The sequence below is a fragment of the Solenopsis invicta genome, chromosome 4, assembly GCF_016802725.1.
Source record: "Solenopsis invicta isolate M01_SB chromosome 4, UNIL_Sinv_3.0, whole genome shotgun sequence".
Taxonomy (NCBI): Eukaryota; Metazoa; Arthropoda; class Insecta; order Hymenoptera; family Formicidae; genus Solenopsis; species Solenopsis invicta.
In genome coordinates, this window is record NC_052667.1 from 18,478,193 (window position 1) to 18,500,446 (window position 22,254).

General features: G+C 33.6%; 1 protein-coding gene and 1 long non-coding RNA gene across 2 annotated transcripts in view; both read right to left on the reverse strand.

The window, feature by feature from the left end:
* The window catches only part of LOC105196194 (cullin-associated NEDD8-dissociated protein 1), a 63,245-nt gene that overhangs the window by 6,530 nt on the left and 34,461 nt on the right, over positions 1-22,254 (reverse strand). The window contains exons 11-15 of the mRNA XM_039448254.1: positions 20,540-20,708; positions 17,274-17,571; positions 14,198-14,396; positions 12,054-12,311; positions 347-535 (exon numbers count right to left, since the gene is read on the reverse strand). Of these exons, the coding sequence (XP_039304188.1) occupies positions 347-535; positions 12,054-12,311; positions 14,198-14,396; positions 17,274-17,571; positions 20,540-20,708 (1,113 nt within the window). The remainder of the gene's footprint in view (positions 1-346; positions 536-12,053; positions 12,312-14,197; positions 14,397-17,273; positions 17,572-20,539; positions 20,709-22,254) is intronic.
* On the reverse strand, positions 17,699-20,533 carry LOC120357557. The gene is made up of 2 exons (XR_005574559.1): positions 19,301-20,533; positions 17,699-19,220 (listed from the first exon to the last, which is right to left on the reverse strand). It is a non-coding gene; the product is annotated as an uncharacterized LOC120357557 (long non-coding RNA).

Below are 22,254 nucleotides of genomic sequence, written 5' to 3' on the forward strand. Positions count from 1 at the left end.
AATATACGCTTTGAAAGAAAAAAACCAATTTTCTTCAAAAGGGTGTTTCACCCCCTAAAAGTGCAAAAGAACACGTATAGAACAATATGTGTCCCTTATATTTATCTGTACTACAACATATTAAAATCTCGTTTTAATCTGAGGCAAACACTTCCGTTAGTTTCCTTGTTAGATTTACGACCGTATTCATAGTTCTTCCTTGAGAAACAAGGATTCCTTGTTATTGTCTGTCTTTGTCTCACGTACTACGTTTTACCTGATGCAAAACAAAGACAGATAGAAACAAGAAATCCTCATTTTTTAAGGAGGGACTATAAATACGGGTATTAAATCTTAAATAACTAACCTTGATCTTAGTTTCTGCATAAAGATGTGGCAGCACCGCGTCTAAGAGATCCCTTATCAGCATAGGTTTGTTGTGTGCGGCGGAATTAAATGCGACTAATGCTACCCTACGCACGTTAAGATCTGGATCCTCCAAAGCTGCCAAAAAATTACCCATACATTGCTTCAACATGACGTCGATTGGTTGTGGCTGTAAATATATGCAATATTAAACTATATAGTGTATAAACTTACTACTAGTGTATAAACTATTTTATATTACAGTCTGTCTAACAAGAGCGAAACTTTTTTCTGGAAACCGTTAGAGGGAAAATTCGAACGCGATCAGATAGAGGAATGCTTCCCCCAAGATGCTTTGAAAAGAAAACCTCAATTGTCGTTTAATCTTGGTCACAAAAAAACATATTTCACCATGAGTGCCGCGTACGCATCACGTTACAAACCCATATTTTTGAGTTTGGATTCGAAGAAACCAAAATGTCATTTTGACTGCTGCAAAATACATGAAAAAGTCAAAGACATTTATAAGTAAAAGAATAAAACACTATTCCGATGTAAGAAATGTCGATAACCTGATCGTGGTTCTGCTCAAGTAACGACGAAAAAAGAGGACAAAATGATTTTATGGATATTAGAGAAGAATCCTAGTCTATTATTACATGAAGAGCAAGCGATTTTGCGTAAAAAAGATCTAAATGTGTCATGTGATACTGTAAAACGACGTTTATTGGCCCATGAAGTGAAATTTCGAAGCATTGAAGAAATTGTTAATGTCCAAAAAAACACGTCAAAAAAACTCACTTGGGCAAAAGACAATTTGGATCGCAATTAAGGCCAGGTAATTTTTACGGACAAAACTTCTGTTTGGGCAAATTTTTCGATCCATCAAGCTCCAAGGGAAAAATATTTAGACCGTTAAGCAGGTATTTCGATAGATTTGATTTTTTTGGAGATTTGCCACAAGATTATGCTATAAAATTAGTCAAAAATTGCCAGGCAATTATTAATAATGGAGACAACTGGACAACTTATTAATAATAAAGCATCCTAATCTATATCATATAGTATATGTGTATTTTTTTTCAATTCATTATCTCAAATGTTTTCGAATTTCGCCATACACGCTCTTGTTAGACAGACTGTAGGTATATGTACAAGTTTTAGCTTTTTTCAATCATATAACGCAATTATTTTAAATTAAAATATGTTCCTGCTGTTCTGTGTTTTTGTCATTTTGCTGTTTGGTATAGTGTTTTCTAAAACGCCATTCATTATGATTCGATGGTACAGTGTGGTGTAGTAATTTGTTCGCGTAAATAAACAGATAGCTTGATTTACCGACGCTACAGTCTATCATATACTGTATATGCTACTGGCATCGGTAAGTCAAGTTATCTGTTTATTTACCATTTTACCCGAACAAATTATTGCACCGTACTGTACACATAACGTTAAAAATAACAGTTGATACAATGAGCGATGAAAAACTGTATATTCAACATTGCATTCGATACGAGTCTCAACAAGAAAAAAATGCTGCTAAAACATGTGAATCTATTTGATCTGTTTTGAGGGAAAATATTGTATCTCTTAATATATGCAAATATTAGTTTCGACATTTTAAAAACATTTTTAAATGAGTAATCGTCTGCGCTTAAAAATTCCATGAAATTGCGATCGAAATCCATATTCAATTATTCTCTAAATTTCTGTTCTGTTTTCTAGGAAATACAGAATAATTGCGATCAGAATCCATTCCAAAGAATTCCATAATACGTGCCTTGATGTATTACTCTTTTTATTTAATTATGTAATAGTATATACTAATATACACACGGATCTATATTCAGTTATTCAATGTTTAATATGGATCTATATTTAATTATTCATTACTTAGCTTCTAAGCAGTCCTACGACACTCTTTCCTATGGGTGCGTTCGGAGAGACCGCTATTAACGCTATTTGTGTTTTCTATTTTTATCAATAAATAAATGTAAACAAAGATTGAATTATGCAAATAGTGCTAATAGTGTCTCCCTAAACACACCCTATATCGTGTTACTATTATTATTTAATGTCTCCAAACCACTAGATTAGGCTCTGATAACAGTCAGTCTCATATATATTCTGAAACGTTAGTTGAAGTACACAACAGCGAAGGAATATTGTGAATACATTCGCAGCATCATGTATACATGTATATACATACATGTATACATGATGCTACAAATGTATTTACAATACTACTTCACTCTATACATATACATATGTACACGCACGCACGCACGCACGCACGCACGCACGCACGCACGCACGCACGCACGCACGCACGCACGCACGCACGCACGCACGCACGCACGCACGCACGCACGCACGCACGCACGCACGCACGCACGCACGCACGCACGCACGCACGCACGCACGCACGCACGCACGCACGCACGCACGCACGCACGCACGCACGCACGCACGCACGCACGCACGCACGCACGCACGCACGCACGCACGCACGCACGCACGCACGCACGCACGCACGCACGCACGCACACACACACACATATATATATATATTATACAGGGTGTTTCAGACCACCCGTACACCCCTTTTCTCTTCGCAGGATTAGGACCAATCAAAAATATGTTCAGACGAAAGTTGTAGGGTTTCAAAAGATCTATTCAATGATCTTATCAGTTTGACCTTGGATGGCGTCGCCAAGGTCAGATCGAAATCACATTAAGTTTTTTAAATGGAACACCCTATTTTTGATTCCAGAATCTAATAGCTGGTGTCAAGACCTTTCCAAAACACTATAAGAATGTTTATTTTCGTTGACTACTTTCCGAGTTGTGCGGCTTGAAAGTTACACTACCGCCAACACCATGTAAATAACAATATAAAATCACGCGTTACGCAGAAAGCCGTGCAGCCGACACAAAGAAAGTAAACACGCGAGCCGGGCCAACAAAAACAGATCATGAAAAATCGTGAAAGTTAGCTGTCGCGACCGTAGATAGTCACATACATATGTATGTCATAATATTATGTAATTACATTATTACTTTAACGGTAGCACACGAGCAATAACGAGCGCGGCTTTCTGCGTAACGATGTCTAACTCGTGATTTTATACATATTGTTATTTGCATAGGATGTAGTAGAGATGTATTCACCACAACGCTATTGTGACTCAACTCAACACGAGTGACAATAACTCTCTCAAACTTGTCACCTACGTCTTCAATAACCGTCATATCAGTATCAATCGCGCAACAAAAATCCGACCCTCTTTATTAGTCTAGGTTTATTTAGCCATGTCCTATTCCAATGAAGAAGCATATGATATGCTGCTAATTTTAGATGAGTGTCGAGGTACATTCATTGCAGCGGAAAGATTGTGGCGGGAACGTTATCCTGATCGGACTCCTCACTCGCGAAATGTTTTTTCACGTTTGGCTAAACGAATCAAAATTAAAGGTGTCGTTCAGCCTCAACATAACAAAGGTACACAAATTCGTCATCCGATTATGGATGAAAGAACAGTGGAAATTCTTGCATCGACAGAATTGAACCCTTATGATTCTTTAAGACGACGAGAACAAGATTCTGGTGTTAGTAAAATCAGTGTTTGGCGCATTCTAAAAAATAACAAATTTCACCCTTACAGAATGTCTGTTCATCAAGCGTTGAATTATAACGATATTAGACAGAGACTTGTATTTTGCAACTTTATAAGACAGCAACCACTTGATTTCCACTTGAAAATTTTATTTTCTGACGAATGTACACTTAAAAGTGATGGATCTGTTAATACTTGGAACTCTCGTTATTGGGCACAAAATAATCCTCACTGGTTGAGAGAAGTAGATCATCAAACCATTTGGAAAGTCAATGTTTGGTGTGGAATTATTGGAAGTCAAATCATAGGTCCTGTTTTCTTTGACGAAAATCTAAACGGTGATAGATATTCCGCCTTGATAATGACAGATCTTCCTGTCTTACTAGAAAATATTCCTCTGCAATTGCGCCTGAACATGTGGTTCCAACAAGATGCATGTCCGTCTCATACATCGAGAGTTGCTCGTGCGGCATTAAATACTATGTTCCCCGACAAGTGGATAGGCAAATACGGTCCAATCAATTATCCACCCCGATCACCAGATCTCACCGTCCTTGATTATTATTTCTGGGGAAGGATAAAAAACTTGGTCTATCATGAACGTCCGACTACGAGGGATAATATGATTCGTAGAATAAGTGAAGCAATTCGATCCTTACGTGCCGAGGAAATTCTTCGAGCAACCAATGATTTTCAAAATAGAGTTGATGCTTGCATCGCAGAGAATGGTGCTCACTTTGAACATTTAGTCGCTTAACAAAACATACACTCATTCATTCCCGAACGTGAGAGGCAAGAGGACTCACGTGAATCAAGCACCCCAAACGTGAGAGGCAAGGGGACTCACGTGAATCAAGCACCCCAAACGTGAGAGGCAAGGGAACTCACGTGAATCAAGCACCCCAAACGTGAGAGGCAAGGGGACTCACGTGAATCAAGCACCCCAAACGTGAGAGGCAAGGGGACTCACGTGAATCAAGCACCCCAATGGGATGAAATTCTCGTCACGTCCACGTCGTTCATTCTGGATAATGCTAAGCACGGGAAAATGCATACAGTCAATCTGGACATGATTGATCATCAAACATAATCAATCCAGTTAATAAACAAAAGCAGAGTACATAAAACTTTGACTCCCCTTTTCCTCCCCCATACACATACGCATGCACGTATGCACACACCCACACACAAGATTAAATCCGACTAAGTAACCACCACATGGTACATCTTGAGTAATGCTGATGCTGGCGGTAGTGTAACTTTCAAGCCGCACAACTCGGAAAGTAGTCAACGAAAATAAACATTCTTATAGTGTTTTGGAAAGGTCTTGACACCAGCTATTAGATTCTGGAATCAAAAATGGGGTGTTCCATTTAAAAAACTTAATGTGATTTCGATCTGACCTTGGCGACGCCATCCAAGGTCAAACTGATAAGATCATTGAATAGATCTTTTGAAACCCTACAACTTTCGTCTGAACATATTTTTGATTGGTCCTAATCCTGCGAAGAGAAAAGGGGTGTACGGGTGGTCTGAAACACCCTGTGTATATATATATATATATATATATATATATATAGAGAGAGAGAGAGAGAGAGAGAGAGAGAGAGAGTCTGACAACCAATGACAGAGTTCATACCGGCTAGGGGGGGGGGGGGGCAAAAAGTGGGAAAAGTAAGTTTAACGATAAAAAAAATGCGTAAAAAAAAGTAAGTAGAAAAATGAACAAAATTAAGAGAAGAGCAAAGAAAGATATGGATAAAAGTGTAATTAAAATTTATACTTAATAAAATTTACGTATTTATCAAAACATTTTTATTTAGTAATAATAATTCTATGTATCAATTTATTTAAGTTTATAAAAATAGAAACATAGTTTTGTTATATTTATCACGTTTGATTTCTGGAAATAACTCATGTAACAAATAAAATCGGTATCTTTTCATATTAACAATAATACTGATGAATGGGTATTATAAAAACAAAAACAGTTTTATTACAAATCATTTATCACAATTGATATCTGATCATTGGAATTTACTTATCATTTAAATAACAAATAAAATCTATATATCTTTTAATGCTAGTAATAATACTAAATGTAGTAATCAGTATAATTAGAGATGAACTCAACAATACAAAATATAAAAATGAACAATTGATAATAATGAAACCACTTATTAATATTTTATATAATAAAATTATTATTAATTATGATTGAATATTTGAGAAAAGAAATTGTTCAGGATTGAACGTTAATCGAATCACGAAAGCTAGAAACGGTTAATTTGAAATGCAATGCTGAGAACACCCACGAAAACTTAATACATTAAAATTTTGCAAATTCTCTCCAGCTAACTTAGAGCCGTAAAGTATAACCGTTTTCGGCTTTCAAACTTCGAGGCGCGCAAGAATGCGTAAACAGGTGAGACAATAGATCACCAGTTCGGAGCAACTAGCTCCGATTGGGCCCCCCCGATTTTCTAGCCTTCTTGTGCGCGCTCGGAGCTCTGAAATAAGTCAGTCTTGCGAAGGAAAATCTCCGGTGCGGCAGTATATCGAGTGCGTCGGAAATCTTCAACTCCTAAGTGCAATCAAAGCGATTCGTTTGTGGCATCGCACTCTTGCGGAGTGTGTACAAGATACATAGTGCGCGCTCGCTCGCACCTACGTCGTCGAGCATGTGCGAAACTTGCCTTCTCTCTCGCGCGCTCGCAACCGAAGAGTGCGTACAAGACTTAATATTCCTCACTCACTCGTCACTGTCGTCTGTAACAACTATAATCAATAAATTTGCTTGACTAGCAGTGGTTCCAAAAGTTAAGAAGTCTTTCTCTAAAACCTTTAATTCTCCTTCTCATCAATCAAAACTCAAAGAGTTTGAGATGCGGCACGCCGATCAGTATGTGTTCCGGCAATGCGTCCGTGATGTGATTGCTCAAGTGCGTGCAACCACGCTCACGCGCAAACAGAAACTCTTTTCGACCCTTGAAAAAATTGCATTTATTTTTATTTTTTGCTTTTCTTCTTCTCTTAAGTTTTTTGCAACCTCTAACAAACTTTGAGCTGTTTTTACATCGTTTATAGCTCCTTTTTTGACAGTTAATTTTAATCTATTAATCGCTTCAACAAACATTTTATCGGCAATTTGACTCTCTTCTTGTTTTTCAGCTTCTTTAAATTCCTCTTCTAATACCTTAGCCTTTTTTTCGATTTTTTTCATTTCCTTTTCTAATTCTCTCTTCCTTTTTGTAGTAGCTTCTTCAATGAGTTGTGTATTTCATTCAGATTCTTTCTTTTTTTTTCCTCTTTGAGAAAAATCATATATTTCTGTTTTGACGATTCTGTGGCAATAATTAACTCCTTACTAAAAGGAACCAATTGAGGTTTGTTTTTGTATCTTTTTATCGCATCCTTAATATTAAGTCTAGCATTGAGCATTCTTAAAAACATCGATGCTTTTTCTTCTGTCAGGATATGACCAGATTCCGAAAAACCTCTCTCAACGTTTGCACTGCCATGCGAAAAAGAAAGAACATGTCCAAAATGTTTCCAAAATGTTGCAATCGCTATTCTAGACTCTAGAATTTAGAGTTTAGAGAACACTATCAGCGCCATCTAAAGTTCATAAGTAGCTGTTGCGTGCCCGCCCTGAGGAAGCGTCTAATATCGATTCGCGCAAAGCAATCGATATGCGCAACAGAAGATCGTTCCCTGTCAACGGTTGTTATGATTGTCGTCGTCTTGATCTTTCTTACAAACTGTCACGTTCTTATATTAAAGTTATCTTTTTAAAAGTCTGTCTTTTTATTTCGGGAATGCGCGTGTTATTGTCACAGCGTGAGTGTGTGATAATGAGACGACCTTCTCGGTCGTAATATTTTGGGGGCTCGCTCGACCGTTCTCGGACCGTTTTCAAGAATATAAAAACGAGCCATGGCAGAATCAAGAAAGCAAATTTGCACGCGTTTGGTAAAGCGCCAGAGCCATCGCGTGGAGACGGAAGTTGTCCTTCATTCAATTTTAGAGGTGCTGAGGAAAATGCGTGAGGAGCGATACATTTGTTTACAACGTCGGGATAAGTTAGCGACATTATTTCGTCAACGTGATAGAAAGCTATAACGTCTTCAAGAGACAAAGCTAAGTCTTTCCAAAAATGTTTATTTACGTGCGGGAAGTTTTGCTTAGAATGTTGGAGACGCGTTGTATCCGCATTGCTTGGTCATGAGGAGTTTTCCGTCAAATGTTCGAAGCACATTGTTTCTGTATCGCTTGCGCGCGAGGAGTTTTCCGTTGGATGATCGAAACGTGTTGTGTCCGCGTTGCTTGTGCGCAAGGAGTTTCGCGTTAAATGAACCGGGAGACGCGTTGCGTTTGCGTAGAGTGAGAGTGAGTGAGTGAGTGAGTGAGTAAGTGAGTGAGTAAGTGAGTGAGTGAGTGAGTGAATGAGTGAGAGAGAAAGAAAGAGAGAAAGAGTTTTAATTTTAACTTAGAATTTCTTCTTTTCGGGATTAAGATTTCGTCCCAGGAAGGAGGGAGACGGTCTGAGGTTTCTTTCTTTCAAAAGGGCGTTGGTTTGGGAATGACTCGGACGGCGCTCGGTAACTCGTGGCAGTGGCCCGTGCTAGAGCAAGAGGCCGTCGTGCTTCCTTAAAAGTTCTCGCCTTGGGGGATGGATTCGGGGGACCGTTCTTTCCTCATAAATTTAAAATTAGTTTCTATTATTTTAGAATTTCTTGGTTTAGCTCAAAGAAATAAATTTACAGCAAACGGTGTTTGGCTTCCTGTAGCAGAGGTCCGGGGGAGAGCAGGAGGTCGTCGAGTGATTCTGATTTCAGAAGTGGATGACATTCGGTAACCTGTGGCAGGATCCCAGGGTAGAGCAAAAGGTCGTCGTTTTTGTTTGATTTTGCTCAAGCTAACGCTCGGTAACTTATGGCAAGAGCCCAGGGTAGAGCAGAAGGTCGTCATTTTGGTCTGAATCGCGGAGGACGACGCTCGGTTACACGTGGCAAAAGCTGGAGATGGGGCAGAAGAAAGTCTAAGATTTTCTCTCGGAAAGGTGGTTTGGGAGTGACGCTGGCGACGTTCGGTAACTCGTGGCAGTGGGCCGGGGTAGAGGTCGTTGTGCTTCTCTAGAAATCCTCGCCTTGAGAGAAGAATTTTAAAAATTGTTCTTTCGTCAGGAGCTAAAAATGAGCTTTGATTCTTTTTCTTCTGAATCGTGGAGAACGACGCTTGATAATCTGAGGCAAGAGCCCAGAGTAGAACAATTGTCAGATTAGAATCTTTTGCGTAAAATTTTGTTTAAAATGTGGGGAACAAAAATTCTTGACTAAAAAATTTTTTTCTCTTGCAGAGTTGTTTGAAATGTAATACTTGCCGAATTTTAATTTGTTTCAGTTAAAAGTTCGTTTGTGACATCTTTGGTACGAGAAGAATTTCATCTTTTGTGGAGTTTGATTTCTTCGACTTTCTAAAGAAACCGCCTCGCCCCGATTTTTAAATCAAGGTTTCCCCGAGGGCCTGAAGACAAATGCCGAGGGAACATAGGGAGTCTTAAAGGTGTTGGGTCCTCGAAAGCTTATTTCTCCTCCCCCCCCCCCTTGTCCAAAGAATAAAAAAAGAAACGCGCAAGACACAAAGTAAAGAGTATGAACGAGCAAGAAATCATGAAGATTTTTCGGAAGCCCTCTAAGTTAGTTGTCGGGACAACAACTTTAAAAAAGGGGGGCAGTGTTGCGTGCCCGCCCTGAGGAAGTGTCTAATATCGATTCGCGCAAGGCGATCGATAAACGCAACAGAAGATCATTCCCTGTCAACAGTTGTTATGGTTGTCGTCGTCTTGATCTTTTTTACGGACTGTCACATTCTTATATTAAAGTTATCTTTTTAAAAGTCTTCTTATTTCGGGAATGCGCGTGTTATTGTCACAGCGTGAGTGTATGATAACGAGACGACCTTCCCGGTCGTAACATTTACCAAAGAAACATACCAAAAGAACAAAATATCTTAATCGCAATGTTCCTTTGCATTTACACCATTCGCATAAATTAGCACAAAGCAAAAATATCAAAAGCAATTTTTAAAAAATTAATATTTATATAAGTAAAATTATTATTAAAAATTACTTTTGTTTAATAAAAACTTATTTCTTGGATGTTAAAAAGGTAAAAAAAATGAATTTTGATAAAAAAGTAAGTAAAAAGTGAGTTTAAAAAAAAAGTAAATAAAAGTTAGAAAAGTGAAGAAGTATGAGCCATGTAATAATAAATCTCTCGCATGTAGATAGAATGGAGCAAACTGCGTAGCTGTTGCTGCGGGGAGCGGAAACGGCGCGTAACGCTAGGCCGCCGTTCCGGGACAAGCTGTAAACACCCCGCCCTGCGCGCTTGGCAATCTCGATCGCGCGATTTGGATTGGCGGGACTAATTCGGAATTTTTATTAATTTATAACTCGTTAACTATTGCGAGAATCGCAAAGTGGTACAGGTCTTTTCGACTCAGTTTGGTCCATTCTATCTACATGCGAGAGATTTATCATTAGTTGTCAGACACCCTGTATATACATGTACAGTGCGTTGCATTGATGCTTGGGGTACCGATTTTAAGGACCACGTTTCTTTCTTAGTTATTTTTACGTTCATGACTAAATGCTGCTGTCAACGATCACCACAGCATTCAGTCATGAACATAAAAATAATCAAGAAACGTGGTCCCTAAAATCGGTACCCAGGCATCAATGCAACGCACTGTACATTACATATATTAGCAAGATACAAGTTGATAGCACCACGGTTATATTACATGAATATTGGAAGCATATAGTGTTAAGGGAATATTTCTAAAGCCTATTCAAAGAAACAGTTTTACAGATTCACTTGACAGAATCTTTTAACTATCCGTTGCTCGTATAAGGCGAATGTTCAGGTCACATCTAATTTTTGTAAATGCACAGATGTAGCATAAAAGTTTACTTTGAAACTTTTTGATTTTTTTTTATTTACAACCTTCCAGATTATATTGATACATTGCTTTTTTCTCAATTTTTAGTAAACTTTTTATCAAAGATTTTGAAAGTGTTAATGTATAGTGCATCTAAACGCGGCGCTCATGACGAGAATAAATACCTACAATTGATATGACTCGCGTTATCTAATCTCATTAATTTACTGCAAGCAACAAACTGAGCGTTTCATTTTTTTCGCTTTTACAAGATTATGTTAATGCAACACAGATTGACTGATTCACTATTTTTATTTCTTTTATTAAGGCTCCTGACTCCTTAGCCGAGAACTCCGCGTTAACGGCAGCAACATTTCGTCGCGGACAAAATTAAAACTAATACACGTGAAACGTGACAGATTGACGATGAGATGTTGTCGTGCATGTCATTTTGTTATTATGTGTTTTATTATGAAAATATAACTTGTCTCGTATTTATCAAATTCGTAAAAATGAACCGCGAGTAAAGTTTCTTTGAATTTTATACATAAAAGTACATTTTTCACTCCTTTCAATAGCTATCCGTGTTTTCCTGTCTAAATAGGCATCACTTTACGTGCTTTTTACGACTATTTACTGACTGCTAGGCAAAAAAAATTAGTCGTGACCGATATTTAGAAGTGTTTTAAAGCCATCTGCTTAGTCTGTTTTATCAAAATTGGTTTTATTTACAAATTGCATGTTTCATAAAATTACGTGTCATTTCATGCAATTTCTCGCTTCTGACGTCTCAACTTCAATATGGATGCGGCAAGTACCCAGAAGCCTTAATTTATGTTTTTTCTTTTAATGATCATCTCCATATGATTTAAAAAATATGGCAATGCTGCACTACCATGACACAGACATAGGCGCGGCGTGACGCTCATACAAAAATATTAATGTTCGTTTGTCAAACAAAAACAATAGAGGGTTAACATTGCTGTAAATTTTATCAAAATCAGTAAAGAGAAGAGCATAGTTTTAGTCACAACATATAATTGTATACTTCTCTTTCTTGTAAGGTCTCCTTACAGAAGGAGAAGGTAAGTTCTCCTTACAAGAAGGAGAAGTATACAATTATATGCTGTAGCTAAAGTAAAGTACCTGATCAGAAATGGTAAATTTAACCGCCGTAACCGTTGTTGTTCTCATAAGAGCCGACGGTGATTTGAGCGATTCTTGCAGTCTTGGTAATAAAGTGGCGGGGTCGATTAACGTTAGTTTACCAAGACACTCGGCAACGACGTTACGAGTACCCTCTTCCGTGCATTCGCAATGCCTGTACAAGAGCATCCAGATCGAAGGCACAAAATTCTGCAGGTGTGACACGCCAGATGGACTGGCTGATTGACTTGTAATAATCTATAAAAAATAGCACTTTAGAAATAATTACATACTACAATATGTTTAAAATTAATGTGTAAAATTCAATCAATTTATCGATTAATAATTACAATTAAAAATTTAGTTCTTGATTATAAAACAATTAAAAATTTTTAGTTAAAATTAAAAATAAATAAAAATCCTAGACATTAATCAAATTAAATTATTAATATTATGTTAATAATTTAAAACAACAAATAATTGAGAATAATGCCAATAAAAGTCAGCACAAGTATAGGTGGGCAATCAAAATTATTAATGTCCTTATAATTATATATTCATCTTAAGCGAAATTTTGATTGCGCATCTATACCCGCGCTGTCTCTCATTAGTCTTATTCTCAATTGTTTGTTGTTTTAATTTTCGAGAGTCCTAAGTTACATAGAGAAGAATATGGCACCCATTTTCATTTTATTGAATAACTTTGTTTATAATTAATATTTTCTATTGAAACTTGAACAATTACATTCGTCAGAGTGTTGTTTGATAGATTCTAGACTCAAAGTAATGAAATACTTATTATTTAGGACGTGATTTATAAAAATCTAATGCACTGCATAATCGGTGGAAGAAAAAAAATGGTTGTAATATGGCTATCCATAAAAATAATTTTAAAAAATTAGTTTAGTTTAAAAAGAAACACAGTACTTTGTTATAAAATTATATATTTTTAATTTTTCATTGTTTAGAATTGTCCTAATTTAGAATTTTTCTGCGTTCAGCTTTGGAAACACCATTAAAAATTTTATTAAAAATATCATTTTATTCCTGTTTAATATTAAACAAGCATAAAATGATTAGTCTTTAATATTTCTAAACACCGCTCTTTAGAACGACAATCGATTTATTGAAGAAATATTTCGATATAAAAATTTCGCTTAAAAAACTATTAACCAAATTCCATGTTATTGTTTCAACTTTGTATAACTCGAAATGTATACGGCCGAATAAAAAGTTTAAAAAAAAAAAAAAAAAAAAACACTCGAGTATATGTACCTTCATGTGATAATACACTCAAGTTTAAGAATAATGAGAAAGTGTATGTAATTAAAGATTAAAAGTGTATCTTGTAAAAGTTTAAAAGTGCTCAAAAGTAAAAATGCCTTATAACAATTGTCAGTCATTATGTAATGGCGTGGTCATTATGTATTAGCGTCACTAAAAAAATAACTCCATAAGCTACTAAACAAATAACTCCATAAGCAATTGTTAGAATATGTCACCTAATAACGGAAATAATAGAGGTAACCATATTATCGACAATAGCCGTAATACCATCTTCTCTTCTATTATTAGTTTTAATAATTTAAAATAAATAAATCAACCAAATCATATAAAACGATTAAAATAAAATTAAAATAAATTGTGTATAATTGCATTTAATTCGATTGATTAAAAATAATTAACTATAATACTGATAACTGATAAGTTAATCGTTAATTATTAATCGTTTTAGTCACTAATTTATGATTGATAACTAAATAGCATTGATTAACATAATAAAAAGTAATTTTTCGATATAATAAACACAATTTTTAAGCACGTAATTGTTTGTACAAATTATAAATATAATTTTTGAAATATAACTAAAAGTTAATAATTAATGGTTGAGTATTTTTTTTAAATCAATATGATTTATTTCAATAAGTGATTAAATTGTGATGCATATAATTAATGTTTAATAGATCAGTTTAATTAAACCAAAACTTAATTATACAAAATTATTTAACAATTAATTTCACTAATTGATTACATTATATAATCGTAATTATATATTTTTAAAATTTTTACTCAATTATCTTGGTTCACAAATAAATTAATCCAACCACTACATGAAATTAAGATTATGATTTCATAAACATTACCTCCTTCAACGAATGCAGAAGCAAATATTGACGCTTGGGTTGTGCCTCGATTTCCTGAAGTATGAAAGGCAGGTATTCAGGAAGATTCCCAATCGCGATATTTCCCAGTGTATAGCTAGCCGCGGACTTAACTTCTTCCGAGTGAGACGAGAATGAGTTTAGAATTGTGTGTTTCAACGAATTAATGCCACTTAAATCTCTATGGAAACATTATTTTAAAGATTAATCTTTTTTTCTTTTATTAAAGAAAAGTTTAGGCTCCTCTTTTTCTCTTTACATTAGAAAGAAAAAGAGGAAAACTTAAACGGTATACAAGAAATTCAGTTGACAAAGAGAGTTTTGATATCACAGATTCTTAACTTTAAATATGTTAACATTAATAAGTTAGGCCAGTGAGCAAAAACATTCAGGTGTTCGTATAAAGTATACATTGTATTTATTAGTAACTTTGTCACAAATGTTTCGACTCTACAGAGTCTTCTTCAGTGTGTGTATGTCTTTTACATTAATAACGCAAACTCAAACAACTTTTTCGAAATCAGACCATGGACTTAAACGTTTGTGACAAAGTTACTAATAAATACAATGTATACCTTATACAAACACCTAAATTTTTTTTCTCGTCTCACTGGCCTAACTCATTATTAATGTTATTTTGTGTACGAGCTAATTAGAGCTTTGTTTAATCATGTTACTTTAAATCTTTCTCACTAATCGTTCTCACGGTAAAGCAATTCTCCATATGCAATAATTTATGAGAAATTATTGTTTAAAGTTTATCGTCTGCTTTATGTATCTAGTTCGTGAAGGTGAATTGCAAGCAATAAGTGCACACGCGCATATGAATAAAAGCGCACACGCGGAATCTGATCATGTTCACGTCGTTGATTCTGGATCATACTAAAAGCGGATTGGTTTGGGACAAATTAAATGATATTAGTGTGGATTGATTAAGATTAGGTAACGTCAGAATGAATAATGTTAAGTTGAGTAAGAATAGAAATGAGAGAAAATGATAGAAACAGAAATTAAAAAATGTATTCTTAAGTTTTTGTTTAGATTTCAACAAAATTTTGATATTTTGGAGGCGACATTTTTTTACTTTCAATACTTTCCCATCAGTCCATTTTGAAATAAATATTTATAAATTCAGCGCATTAAAAAACACAATAAACATGCATAAAAAAGAGGTTTCCATCGTTTAAATCTGTTAATTTTACCCATCCGTTTTTAATTAATTTATTTTGAATAAAAAATTAAGTTTTTTATAATTATTCGCATTTTAAATTAACAATTGTACTTTGTTATTCAATAGAAAGCTAAATAATTATTTTGGGATTACATAGCAGAGTTTATATATTATATAAAATTACATCATAATATTGTTAATCAGTAATTTTAGAATTTTGTTCACAACCCAATTAAAAATTTTTATTAAATATATAATATAAGAAATAAATCTTTTCAATTTTTTTATCAATCTTTTTAAATTTTTTTATGATAAAAGGAGAGATAAACGGAAAGATCAAAAGATGTTTAATCTACAAATTATAATACAATTTCAAACAAATTGAGTGTAAGCACAAATATATTTCACAGTTCAGTATATACTTACAAGAAAAGGAACCTCGGAGGAAAATCTCCAAGAAAATGTTTATAGAGTTTATAGAGTTTTATTACGCCAATTTTTTTGGTGATTCTTAAAAGGTAAAAGAAATATACATGTTGCAGCACTTATCAACATGCGGCTTTGTTTTCTCGGACAACAACCAAACATCTAATAACCAAACATAAACAAGACAAAGAATAAAGTATGTAATTTAATTAACAAAAATTGCTGGACATAACTTCTTATGAGTTTCATTTAATATGTAAATCATTTATATTTTCGCACCTATTAAATATATATGTATAATGCAATTTTATTGATTGATTTTCAATGCTGATTATCATTAATGGTTAAGTACCGCTAAAACATGTTTGTACGTGTATCTCGATTTATTTAAAATCACATTATTAATATAGATATCATAATTTATATAGATTAAACATCTTTGCTCACTATTTGGTCATTTATCTTTCCTTTTATTGTATAACATATAACAAGCTTATTTTCTATTTGATATTTGATATTTTTATTGAGTAGTTACCTTTCTTATAGACGATTTAAAATATAAATAATATATTAATAATTATAAAACGTTAATATTTTTTGACCCAAAATATATTAATTTAATTTATTCGTAAGTGGCAGTCGCTGGTGAGTTTTTTGATAATCTTATTTTATAACTTCCGATGATTCATTATCATTGCTCACTACAGATTACAGACATGATCGTTCGTTTTGTCCATCTTGGTTGTCAACATTGATGAATCACTATTTTCAATTTTTGAACATGGAGAAGCGACGTTACGGTTTGTCAATTTCTTATTTTTAAGTCGGAGACAACATACTGAATAGTAGAAGTTTTCTTTTTTTCCTGTCTGTCAGTCAACGTGATCACTACTATACACAGCTCTTAATACAACGTTAATTTTGAATCGTTGAAAATGACTTCAAGGGAAGTCAAAACGCGTTCGATATTTGTATGCATATTTATATACTAAAAGAGAAATACATGTATTATTATTATTGACGCACCAACTATCGCGTTTGACTCGCATTTCCTACGTTATTCTCTAATTTTAATATTGCCGAGTCTATCTTAAATATTTTGATTTTATTCGTAAGTTATTTATTGATTTTTTCATTAGATTGCAAATTAAAAAATATGAAAAAAAATTGAAAGTAAAACTCAAACCCAGCTAGATGAATATCCAGAATGCCAGTCGCTCGCTTAACCTGCTAGATCTCACTTACTACTTGCAACTTTACAAATCGAATATATAAAGCACACAAAAAACAATGATTTCTTGTAAATTATTGCGCATTGATAAGAATTGCTTTATTGTGAATTAATGGGAAGGGTCTAAACATATTATATTTGAAGTTTAGCAAACTCCACAATATCAAATTTTAATTCTCTTCCTGTGAAAATATAGACCATTTGATAGAAATAAATTACAATCTTCTTACACGTGTCTTCCTATCTCTCCAATAACCAATAAGGCGAATATGTGTTGCGCGACGTTCTGAATGTCCGATGGATTTTGAACGTCTTTTAGCAATTGCTGTACGATACATTGCGCCTCATCGTGCCACGTGATTGTCAGTGCAGCCGCACACTTGGCCAGCGAGTGATAAGCTTGCTTGTGAAGCGGGGATGATGTAACTGGAGTTATTAACCTTCCAAGAAGATCTCTGTATCCTAAACCCGGTAGATTTGCTTGAACTAAGGCTTGGAAGAACTCAAGCAATGAATTTAATGCGACACCTGTCCAACAAAAATTTAGTTCAGTTTGCATAAGCATGTTTGTAAAAGGGCGAAGGGTAAAAAAGACCGATTTATGTTTAAAAAGTGTAACGGAGAGAAAATAAGAGGATAATGAAATATCATTTTGTTTTTTTAAAATAATTCAGAAGTAAAATCCAATTTTAATTGTTGTACATACGTAACTCATTACAGCATTTTAAATCGGTGCTTTTACAATTTAACATTTAATCTAAAACTTTTGTACATCCTTTTATTTTATTTTTTATCGCTGTGACCACGCTTGGACTATACACACAAACGCATACATACACATTTTTTAATTGTGATTACTGCCGATCTTAAAGTGAGTCTGCTTTTGCGTTCAAAAGAAAGCGATTGATACAATGTTAATGTAAGAAGGCAAACAATAACAGAATGTCAAAAAATTTTATGTATCAATTAGTTATTTAATTGCATAATGTTAATTGATTAAATCATTGTGCATCAATTTTCACACTAACTCACATAACTCTTTCATTTTTACTTTTTAGTTTGTTTTAACATTGGTAAATCTCTATCCTATTTAACTTTTTTTAAATAAATCAAATCATTGAAATAAATTCGTTTTTCAGAATATTCGTGCTTCTTTAAATATATGACTATCTATTTCTAATACCATTTAGTCAAATTAATAGAAATGTTGATAAATAGCAATGTTGCATCTAATGAGATCAATACACCCAAGTCAGAAATTTTTTTAGCATGTTGCAAAGCTTAAAACCTATTTTCTACATAACTATCAGCATGTAAAATATTGTCTAAAATAATTTTGTGAAAATACTTTTTTATTAAAACTATATTCTGTTCATTGAGAGAAGACAAAAGGGTCTGCACATATGGACAGCATAGTGGAAAGAATGCTTACAAGCCTATAGGCCTGTGAGAGCAAAGGAGAAAGAAGCTCCCCAGTCGTCCTGTAGATAGAACCTGCGCGAAGCGGATGAAAACTCGTCCGAATATTTCGCTTTCTCTCAGTGAACAAAGTATAATGTTAACTAAAAATATAATAATTCCAATAGATCTTTTTTATGGATCTTAGGAAGTAATATAAGCTTTGGGCAACAAATAATTGTTAGAGCGTAATGTATATTTCTGTCTAAAAATATAATTGTAATTCAATTATTTTTAATGATATCATAAAGTCAATTCAATATTCTTAATCAGATTTCTTGTAACAATAATGTATGTGTTTTAGTCACTAAGTAACCCAATATTTTTTTGTCTTATCATGTCTATAGAGCAAACTAAAAGCCAATTAAAAACTACATTAAAAGAGTATATAAACAACATTAAGCTGAATAATCGTAACATTCAGTCATTGAACACAGAATAAATTTTGATCCTAATTTTGATTAACACAACTTCTTAATTTTAGATCATAAACCGCAATATTATAAAAGGCTAATTTCCGAAGTGCTACATATTAAACCACAAAAAATGCTAACAGTGACACTGAATTACTCGATAACTCGTATTTGAATTATATATTGGGTTGGCAACTAAGTGATTGCAGATTTTGTCAATAGAGATGGTCTTAGCACATTCTTTTGTTTTGTCAACGTGTTCAAAGCACTTAACCTATATTGTTTTCTTATTGTTTGGACTTCCGTCTTTAATTTAGTAAAAAAATTTTATCGATTAGTTATTTATTTTCATTTTTATTCCAATTTAAAAATCAGCAAAAAATCACCAGAACAAAATTTGGCAAACCAATTTTGACACTGCCTTTCTTTCAAGGCTTCATTCCATATATGGCACATAACTTCTTGTGTGCTTGCGATGCGTTCTTGCTTTTTCGGAAATAATACACTAAAATATGTCTGAAATGCACGTCTTGTTCTTCCATTTTTTAATTGGGATAAAAACAAAACTAAATAACTAATCAATAAAATTTTTTTACTAAATTAAAAGCAGAAGTCCAAACAACAAGAAAACAATACAGGTTAGGTGCTTTAAACACGTTGACAAAACAAAAAAAAAAAAATGTGCAAAAGACCATCTATTGACAAAATCCGTAATCACTTAGTTGCCAACCCAATAAATAAATTATCTAATAGTTGTTTTAATTTTTTATTACTGACCATGACATTTATGCTCCAACAATTTCATCTATACATATACACTAATATATACATTATATATACATAATATGTAAATTTCTTTATCGCTTTATTAGTTTGTAACAATATTGACAACAATAACGATTGGTCAGTTCATTACAAGTGTATACAAATATTCTCAACATGTTTAATATAAATTTGTATGTTTAATTTTTCATTAATTTAAATTTATAACATCAAATTTGTATGTTATATTCTTATTTATCGTTAACTTTTGCAACTTTTATAATTATTGAACTTTTCGCAATCAGGCTATTATAGGCTTGAAAATTGTAACTCTAGACTCAGACAAATCTTTGATTGTTTACTGTTCCAGATGATGAGATCCTATCTCATGTATTGGTAGGACAAATGGATTGCAAGTTTAAGATTATATGTGGAATAGGATTTTCCTCTTTGTTCTTTTATTATTGAATAATTTGCATTTCTTATAAGCTTGAATCTTATAAACATTACTAGTTTTTCTTATTTATCTTTTTTAAACACTGTATGATTTGTAACATTTAAATTATTTAATTTTATTATGATGGTCTATTTATTTAGTTATAACTGACTGAAGAAAACTCAGTGAGTTGAAATTGTCCCAATTTAGATTTAGTAAAGTTTTTATTTATATTCGTTTATCTAACGTTTTTATCATGTGCTCTCTAGGCCCTACAATATTATTGTTTTCTATAGCTTAGCAATTAAATGAGCCTTTTTTTTAATTCATCAAAATAACTCTTTACTAACCGAAAACACAAATAGAAAATTACTAAATCAACACTTCAGCGGCTCTAATGCCAAAACTTGTATAAACTTTGTCTTACCTTGAAGAAGCGGCGATTTTACCAAGATAAGTATTTCTGGCAAGATATGTTCGGAAACCCTGGTTAGAGCAGTCGGATGTAACTTTGCTATGGTGGTGAGAAGATTCAGCGTTAACTGCGCGATGTGCAAATCTGACTCGTTCAGTAATGCAGGTAACTCTGTAGTGACCTGCAAAAAAATTCGAAATTGATCATCTAATAACTCAAGTATTAATTCTATTTACAGTGTGGCAAAAATGAGATTTTTGTGCCACTTCTGTAAAAAAATTTCTTAAATTTCCATTACAATTTTAATACTAAGATGGATAGATGATTTCAGAATTTGGACGTTTAAAATGGCGGATCTAAAATAGACTAAAGTTGAAAGAAGATCAAAATTAGTATCTTAGAGATTCCAAATTTTGAATCAAAATTTTACGTTTGAATATCAGAAGTTAAATTTATACTTACAGTTTCAGAATAAAATAAAAATCCAGAATAATTTAAAGTAAAAATAAAGAATATTGAATATTTGACGCAAACCGCGACAAGCCAAACATGTGTGAAATTGAGTTGATAATAAGAATCAAAATCATTTTGCAAACAACCACATAAAATTAAATAATAAAATTTTGATCTAAGAAAGATGGGGCAACACAGGCAGACGAGGTAAGATGAGGTATTTTCTGTATTGTGGGATTCAAATGCAGAAATCAAATTCGAGCATATACGTTAGATGTGACGCCTCGGTCATGGAAAGTTATTCATAACCTAGCATGAAATAAGTAGCTACTTTATTGAGTTGGAGCATAATTTATATTTTTTGCGATTTTCTTATAACTTTACTTCATTTTTCACTTGTGATATTGGTAAAATTATAATAGTTCCTTCACTTGTGATATTGGTTAAATTATAGTAGTTCCTTCGTAAATGCAAGTATTTCTGAGACAAAATTTAAGAGGTAACACCACCCCTGAGGTTTGAAAAAACCTCATTTTTATTTTTTTTGCTGAAATCATTTATTTATACTTATAAAAATATGACGCAAGTAGTTGTAGAACGAAATTCGAACTGCATTATAGTGTTTTGAGCTGATTATATGAATCGTCTCTATGCGCTTGCCGAGCAGGTGCAGACGATTCGGAGCGGCCCCGTCTTCTCCATGCTCCGTAGGTATATGGGCTTATTTATGTACCGAAAATAAACCTTCTAACATAATATAGATGTTATTACTTGTATTAAATCAGTAAATAGTTTTGGAAGCGTCGGTTTCTGTAGTTATGCGACACCATTAATTTTTCTGTATTTATGCAACAAACTTGGTTGTTTGCTATTATAATGATAGCTACAACGGTCTAATAAAAATTATGCAAGTCTTAAACCTCATGGTGGATCCTACTTGTCATTATTATTGCTAAAAATGAAATGCGCGGCGCGTTGCACTTGCCGAATGCAGTCTCACTCAAGAAGCAAAAGAGGCTAGAATATCATTATTATTAACAAGAAAGACAAATATGACGAGATTGCTGAATTCTAGAAGAACAACTTTATGGGACAGATTAAAGGTAAGATTAAAGGTAAATTAAAAATTTTCAACTTTATATACCAAAAATCAGTTACTACAATTTTAAACGCGTTTTTCTCAAAATACAGTTTTTCAAATCTGCGTATAACGTCACTCTTACAATTTTTATCTGATTGACTTGAAATTTTATCACAATCTTCTGGTAACTATT